This window comes from Syngnathus typhle, linkage group LG8, assembly GCF_033458585.1.
Source record: "Syngnathus typhle isolate RoL2023-S1 ecotype Sweden linkage group LG8, RoL_Styp_1.0, whole genome shotgun sequence".
NCBI classification, from domain to species: Eukaryota; Metazoa; Chordata; class Actinopteri; order Syngnathiformes; family Syngnathidae; genus Syngnathus; species Syngnathus typhle.
The window spans coordinates 3,131,962-3,139,827 of NC_083745.1; the positions used below are offsets into that span (position 1 = coordinate 3,131,962).

The 7,866-nt window shown below is 44.3% G+C and overlaps 2 protein-coding genes across 3 annotated transcripts in view; both read left to right on the forward strand.

Moving 5' to 3' along the window:
* Nucleotides 1-1,593, forward strand: part of ccdc88ab (coiled-coil domain containing 88Ab) — a 29,375-nt gene extending 27,782 nt beyond the window's left edge. Inside the window, exons 37-38 of one of the 2 annotated variants that reach the window (XM_061285191.1) lie at nucleotides 105-164; nucleotides 567-1,593. In XM_061285191.1, the coding sequence (XP_061141175.1) occupies nucleotides 105-148 (44 nt within the window). In that variant the 3' untranslated portion in view covers nucleotides 149-164; nucleotides 567-1,593. Of the gene's footprint in view, nucleotides 1-104 lie in introns of both variants that reach the window. The other variant, XM_061285190.1, reaches the window with a different exon arrangement.
* Nucleotides 1,594-2,476: 883 nt separating this feature from the next.
* On the forward strand, nucleotides 2,477-7,572 carry LOC133158447 (polyribonucleotide nucleotidyltransferase 1, mitochondrial). The gene is made up of 28 exons (XM_061285662.1): nucleotides 2,477-2,699; nucleotides 2,896-2,956; nucleotides 3,082-3,156; nucleotides 3,232-3,337; nucleotides 3,481-3,530; nucleotides 3,597-3,660; nucleotides 3,749-3,796; nucleotides 3,882-3,995; nucleotides 4,091-4,277; nucleotides 4,362-4,413; nucleotides 4,471-4,528; nucleotides 4,603-4,699; nucleotides 4,775-4,877; nucleotides 4,945-5,015; nucleotides 5,113-5,149; nucleotides 5,211-5,277; nucleotides 5,410-5,499; nucleotides 5,570-5,623; nucleotides 5,721-5,830; nucleotides 5,900-5,971; nucleotides 6,062-6,125; nucleotides 6,216-6,299; nucleotides 6,375-6,458; nucleotides 6,540-6,646; nucleotides 6,770-6,825; nucleotides 6,935-7,013; nucleotides 7,100-7,147; nucleotides 7,229-7,572. The coding sequence occupies exons 1-28, from the start codon at nucleotides 2,581-2,583 to the stop codon at nucleotides 7,370-7,372; spliced, it is 2,301 nt and encodes a 766-aa protein (XP_061141646.1). The 5' UTR covers nucleotides 2,477-2,580; the 3' UTR covers nucleotides 7,373-7,572.
* Nucleotides 7,573-7,866: the final 294 nt, after the last annotated feature.

Consider the following 7,866-nt stretch of genomic DNA (forward strand, 5'->3'; position numbering starts at 1 on the left):
TACTTATTTATTCCTGCTTGTAGTCACTCGCTTGTTTCGTATTGGATTCCAATGTGTGTGCGCTTGTGCGCACGTGTGTGTAACGACGTTGCTTTATTCCACAGATGTGGAGGGCAGAAAGTCAAAAAGCAGAAGTGGCGAGTGCTAAGCCCCACCCACGCGTGGTGAGTGAGCGAGCGAGCGAGCGCGTGCTCGGATGGGAGGGAAGGTGGGGTGCTTGTTGCCATGGGAACCTCACACGTGATGTAACCGGTGTCTCCCATCTTCCCCGCAAACCACCCTTTAATTTTTTTGCTTGTCTGCCTCCTTGTTGCCATGACAACGCATGTAGTTCCCGGCTGGCTACTACTTCCTGCTTCCTGTCTTTTCCTGCTGTTCCCATCAACTTCTCACTTTTTCCTGTGTCTTACCAATACTGAGTTTTCCCAAAACTTTAACCCCTTGACCTGATTTAATTTGTGAGAGATGATGAACTTTACTCTCATGTTGTTTCTAACCTGCTCTCTCTCCATCTTCCCACTTTTGTTCTTCTTCTCCATCTTCTTGGCTTGCCGGGGACTCGCTAGGTGGTCTTGGAGGTGTGAAGCCTGGTAGACAGACGGCAAGGAAAAACGATTGTAAAATCCCACCATTTTGTTTAGTTCCCTCCCAGCCCGTTTATGGAGAAAATGGCTTCCTTCTGTTTTGTTTTTCTTCCTTGAATCAAGGAAACAGACGAAGATGCGCCCAGTTTTTGTAAAAAAAGGAACAAATTCTCTTCCGTTGTGATGTGCACTACTTTGTAAAGACAATTCACGTGCTAAATCACAGACCCCCCCCCATCACCTTAACGGATAAGTCTTATGTGAATTTAAATCAAGGATGGAAGCATACAAGCGAACAGAGGACCAATCAAAACACTTCTTGTTGGGATTTTGGGACAAGCCATGAGAATTTGTGTGCGCGCAGTGAATCTGAAAAGTCTACACACCTCTGCTTAAATGCCATTTTTTTGTGATGTAAAAGAAATAAGACTGAGATAAATAATTTCTGGACAACTCAACTGAAAAATGTGCTTGCACAAATGTGCACACCCTCATGCAAGTGGGATGGGGCTGTGTTCCAAATGAACCAATCATATTCAAATTCAGTTAATTAAGTCAGCACACTCCTGCCACCATTTGAAGTGCCTCTGATTGATCACAACTAACCGTGAGATGTTCTAACGGGCCTTTCCTGACATTTTTGTAGTCAAGTTATACAGCACAAGCCATAGTCTGCAGTTTGTTAGTCTATTATTATTATTTTTAGAGCTAACTTGTTCTCTTCACAATGAGCCTGATATTTGACCATGGGTGTGTAGACTCTACTTTGGACTGTGTGTTAAGGACACTTCCACAATAATGTACCATCTTAATGATCACTACATTAATTTCATAGTAGTTTTTTTGTCATCTTGCACTCTGGAAGACCTTGCTATAAGCACACGTATACACGACATATAAACATTCTGTGAACCATGTGGGTTGTTGCTATGGCGATGATGAGTTTCCCTCCTTTTCCACTTTTACATAAACCCATTTGATGTAATTAAAATTCATCAATTAAGAGAAATTTGTGTCAGTGTTTTTTTTGGGGTTCGATTCTTATGTAAAAAAATGTTTTTGGTAGCTTTTCTATTTTCAATATAAGAGTGAAAGAAGATGTAAATATATCATTGAGTAGCACTTAAGTGCAAAAATTAAAGTTTTTCAGAGTGTTGAGGGCTTAATATTTTAAATGAATAATACTTCCCCTGTTTGATTTCACGTCATCTTTTGTTTAACCATTTTGAAAGAATCCAAGGGTAGTTATCTGTATTAGATTGTTCTCATTAAATGACAGCTGTATTGACAGATGTATTTTCAAATGGGGATAAATAGTAATAGTGCACTCATTTTGTTAAGTATTCCAATCGTTTCAAATATATCGGACATAGTGTAAAAGTGTGTGCTTGTGCCTTTGTGTTTGAACCCTCCAATTAAATGGAGTGCGTAGATGTGTGAAAGAGATTTGGGATGTGGAGAGATGTGCTGCTAAGGTTCCTCTGTTGCTATAGCAACGGCAGCATCCCCGCTGTTCTAACCAGATGGTTAATTACAATGTAGTTAGTAATACATTATACAAGTGACAGGACCCTTCATTTGCACGGATTAACTTAATCTCTGCGTCTAAACCTCAATTTTGAATGAGGAAACTATCTTGTATCATAACTACATGTAAGTTGCTTTTGTCACTACAAAGACTACGCGACTACAAAAACTGATTATTCAAACAATTTAAAACATATTGTAATATTCGTATTTGTTCCTATAAATTTAACGATAAAGTAGTTTATAAAACGGACTGAGCGGTGCTTTTCTTTCCAGTAGCTGTTTCTGATCGGACACTTTTTCTGCGCACACACTTAACATCAACATCCAATCAGAATCTTCTGTTCTTGATGTACTTCCGCACATGTGACTAACTGTCATGGAAGCCCCCGCGCGCACATCTCCGGCGTAAAGTAGCCTTTCCATTTCTATCTTACTTTCTCGTATTTCCTCTTTTACAAATTGAGCCATGAGGCGTTTACTGCAACTTGGACGTTCGTTTTCTCGATGCCGCGTACGTCTGTGCCACCAGAGCGTGTATAAAAGTCACGGCAATGTACGAAGTGTGGGAGTGGACCTCGGAGACAAGTGAGTTCATTTCAGCCTAGTTTCGATTTCCTCGGAAGTGCTCAGAACATGGAGCATCACTAAACCCTACATTAAGTCACTTTAAGATCCTTTTATGGCGGCCACTCTGAAAATGAAGGGAAGACGCGAACCCATAAGTCTACGTAACTTTATTCACATTCGGTTCCATGTATTCCCATATGTTTTTGACTTGCAGAAAGCTAGAGATCTCCTCAGGAAGGCTCGCCAAGTTTGCAGATGGCTCTGCTGTAGTCCAGGTACGCACCTAAAACATCTATCATTCCAAAAGGAAAGCAGAGCCGCAGTGTTGTTGGCTGCACCCGACAATGGCTTGCAATTTGTACATTTTCTTTGAGTAATAATTGTGTGTGTTTTTTTCAAGCTGGGTGACACCTCTGTTATGGTGACAGCTGTGAGCAAAACCAAACCATCTCCCTCTCAGTTCATGCCTCTAGTGGTACGACATTTGTGCACATGTCCAATATGTTCTGCTCTTTGGATGCTTCAAATGCGCTGTTTGATTGATTGACAGGTAGACTATAGGCAGAAAGCGGCCGCCGCTGGCAGGATCCCTACCAATTATTTGAGGCGAGAGCTAGGCACCACCGACCACGAGATACTTACCAGCAGACTCATAGGTAACCTCTTGGAACAAATTATTGGCATTTCAATTCATATCAATGGGTGGAAATGATTTGAAATGGAAACGTTTGGTTTCACAAGCGTGTTGATTCATTAAAGGTGTAAGACAGGTATGAATGATTTGTTTTCTTGTGTTCAGACAGGTCCATTCGACCTCTTTTCCCATCCGGTTACTTTTACGACACTCAGGTTGGTTCTACTTCTGCTGTCATTTCTTTTAAATGTGGCCTATTACTATATACTGTCTCTTTGTAGATTTTGTGCAACTTGCTGGCTGTGGATGGCGTCAACGATCCGGAAGTGCTGGCTATCAACGCAGGTAATTATGGAAACCTCCACTGGACGTTCCTATTGTAATAATCGTTTGAAGTCAACAACAAAACATTATGTTGTCTTTTCGGTTCAAGCCTCAGCTGCTCTTGCTCTGTCGGACATCCCGTGGGACGGACCTATAGGTGAGCGGCGTACATTCCGTATTTTAAACGCATTTGGAACAGTGAGGGAAATTTTTCAATCAAATGAATGTCCATATCGATGCAGGTGCCGTGCGTATGGGATTGGTGGACGGCGAGCTGCTGGTCAACCCCACCAGAGCGGAGATGGCATCCAGCACGCTCAACATGATCGTGGCAGGAGCCCCCAGCAGTCAAGTGGGTCAGTTGAGCGTTCGATTCACATCCAATTTGAAATGTTGCCATTCATTCAAGCAGTCCAGCATCCCTCACCCGCTTCGCGTGTGCCGTTGCCAGTGATGATCGAGGCGTCTGCCGAGAATGTCCTGCAGCAGGACTTTGCTCACGCCGTCAAGATGGGCGTCAAGCACGCGCAGCAGATCATCCTGGCCATCCAGCAGCTAGCGCGAGAGCTCAAAGTCACCAAGCGCACGCCGCCCAAGATGTTCTCGGCACCTGCGGACATGGTGGCGCACGTGCGGCAGTAAGACTCACGACTTTGGCCACTGGAGGGCGGTGTTATACAGATATCATATTTACAAATCTATTCTTTATTGTATACACGCAGATCGGCCTCAGAGAAAATCTACGCCGTTTTCACCGATTATTCCCATGATAAGGTAAGGTCCAAAATCAACCTGTTCCGTCTTATTTTCATATCAATATTGTCACGGCAGATTTCCCGAGATGACGCCATCAACAAGATTCGCCTCGAAACCGAGGAATACCTCAAAGGTAAGACGCTGTTGTCATCCTTGACACTCTTTGTGAGTCACGATTAAGATTTCCAATTGGAATGTGTTGTTCAGAGAAATTTCCCCAAGCTGAACCTTTTGAAGCCATCGAATCTTTCAACACTGTGAGCAGGGACATCTTTAGGAATTTAGCGCTCACTGAATACAAGAGGTACGCGTTTGCAATTGGTGACACCGGATGACGAATTGACATTTATGAAGATCCTACTCGTTTGTGCGCCGATAGGTGTGACGGCAGGGAGTTAACGGCCTTGAGAGACATCTCCTGCGAGGTGGACCTCTTTAAACCCCTTCATGGCTCCGCATTGTTTCAGAGAGGACAAACGCAGGTACGCCGTGTGTGAGGTTGGGGGGGGGAAAAAAAGAAAACCTCCTAAAATTGAGATCCTTTCGTAGGTCCTGTGTAGCGTCACGTTTGATTCGCTGGAATCTAGCGTTAAAGCGGACATCATCACTACGGCTTTAAGGTGAGGATGGAATGTGACACCTTGGGCTCGTTGTAGCTTTAGAATAGAGCATGCAACAAATCACAGGATGTTCAATGATTACATTCTCTGTCCGTAGTGGCATCAAGGACAAAAATTTCATGCTTCATTATGAGGTAAGTGATTATTTTTTTTTTAAAGAAACTTCAGTCATTAATGCAGTGATTTTCATTTCAGTTCCCACCCTATGCCACCAACGAGATCGGCAGGATGGGAGGTCTCAACAGGAGAGAGCTCGGACACGGTGAGCTAATCAGCTCGATTTCCATTTTCTACACCCAAGACCGGTCGCCGCTTAATCGCAGAGCGGATACACGAGCAACTATTTTGGAGAAATGTTGATTCTGGACGTCGTTTATCGTCATCTTTTGATTAGGCGCCCTGGCCGAGAAAGCCCTGCGGCCTGTCATCCCCAAAGACTTTCCTTTCACTATCAGGGTCACGGCTGAGGTGCTGGAGTCAAACGGTGAGGAGGGATCTGGGGGGGGTTAGGGGTCTAAACTGACTGACCGGCTGTTTGTTATTTCACTCGTTAGGCTCGTCATCCATGGCTTCAGCGTGTGCAGGCAGCCTGGCACTCATGGACGCAGGTAGTCCACATCAGGCTAGAAGATAGTTGGTTAGAAACGTCCTCTCTCCTTACTTTTTCTTTTCGTCTTTCCGTTTTTGTTTTTCTTTTCTTCTTAGGCGTACCCATCTCGTCAGCCGTGGCCGGCGTGGCCGTGGGCCTCATCTCCAAATCCAACCCTGACAAGCCCTCAGAGATCCAAGACTACAGACTGCTCACGGACATTCTGGTAACGTGCGCTCGGCGTTTGCTGCAGAGGAAGAGCTATGAGAGCTTAATAAAAGTCGTTTGCGTGCAGGGAATCGAGGATTACCTCGGAGATATGGATTTCAAATTGGCAGGAACAAACAAAGGCATCACTGCGTTACAGGTAATGGAGGCCAAACACGCCAAAGCAGGTTTCTGGAAGATGGTTGAATTGGCTTATTGAGGAAATCTAGTCATGTTCTTTACCTTCCAGGCGGACGTGAAGATTCCAGGACTGCCTCTCAAGGTGGTCATGGAGGCCATCCAGCAGGCCACAGGTACGACAGTCCTTTGAAAGTTTCAACTCCAAGAAATAACTGGCATGACATTTTTCCTTCTGCTTTGATCGGTTCAAAATGATATTTTAGTGGCCAAGCGGGAAATCTTGGGCATCATGAACAAGAGTCTGGCAAAGCCCAAGACGAGTAGGAAAGAGAACGGGCCGGTTGTCGGTGAGTGTTGGGTAGAACTATGTTTGTATGAGGTAATATTCTCTTATTATTGTGTTTTAATTTTATTTTTGTCAGAGAACGTACGTGTGCCCGTGTCCAGACGGGCTCGCTTCGTGGGCCCGGGTGGATACAACCTTCGCCGGTTACAAGCCCAGACGGGTAACGCCGTGGTTTTGTGGCCACAGTCGGGAACCAATGTGAAAAGTTCCGGAGGTTGTGATTGTTTGGTGTCATTCCCAGGCGTGACCATCAGTCAGGTGGACGAGGAGACCTTCTCCGTGTTTGCTCCCACGCCAGGAGCGCTGAGTGAGGCACAGGAGTTCATCAGTGAGATCTGCAAAGATGATGTGAGTGACTTTAGTGGGTTTGTTTTAAACTCCTACTCCAAATGTCACGTCAGAATCCAAGAAAATTCCAAAGGACTCATTCGAAAATATGATTAAGTTTGATTCTTTTGCTTCATTTTGCAGCAAGAGCAGCAGCTGGAGTTTGGCGCCATTTACACCGCCACCATCACTGAAATAAGGTCAGCTGTTGAATGCAGGAACTTTATTCTTGTTTTTTTTGTTTGTTTTTTTTCTCTTTAAGGGTGAAAGTTTTGATTTCCTTAACAACTCAACTGTTTTGTGCCGCAGGGATATCGGCGTCATGGTGAAGCTTTACCCCAACATGAGCGCCGTCCTGCTGCACAATTCCCAGTTGGACCACAAAAGGGTGCGTGCATATTTTTGGGAGTGACAGCATGGGCGTGAGAGTCAAACCATCATTTAAATATTTCTCATGTTCTTCCCCCAAATTAGATCAAACATCCAAGTGCTTTGGGGTTAGAAGTGGGCCAGCAGATTCAGGTTTGGCATCACCCAGGTTGTTCTTGTTTTTTCTTCCCACTACTGAACCAATTTACAAAGTGGGACCCCTTTTTCCACCAGGTCAAGTATTTCGGACGGGACCCCACAGACGGCAGGATGCGGCTCTCGCGCAAAGTGCTCCAGTCACCCGCCGCCACTGTGGTGAAAACGCTGAGCGAGAAGCAGAGCATCTCCATGGCGGCTGCAAGCAACGTCGAACCATGAAGAAGTAAAAACCCAATCGCTGGATGTGACACTTGGACGCACTGCCGTGGAAAGCTGTACGTGTGCGCTCTTTTTCCGTGGCAAAGAAAGATCATGATGTTGTAAAATGTCACTACTTTTTGAAAATAGGACTAGTACAATGTGTTTCAATCGCCTTATATGTGAGGCCTATGTAAATAAAATATCAATATAGCTCTGTACTGCGAACATGTTATTCAGCTATATTTGGGGAACTTCCACAAATGTAAATATAAAGAAATATCATGGAAATGCAGTGCATCCATTCCAGACTCCCCCAAAGTGTTTGTGGAGGAAACTAGCACACTATAATATTGTATTTTTGTAAAATACACAAAATCTATTGAGTCACTTGCATTAATTAGTAGTAGAATACCCTTCTTCGCATTATACTGCCTCCTAATGGGCAAACACCCGTTTTAAGTTAAGAACTGGTTTAATTTTAGTATTTGACTGATTAAAAGTAGTCGATATGG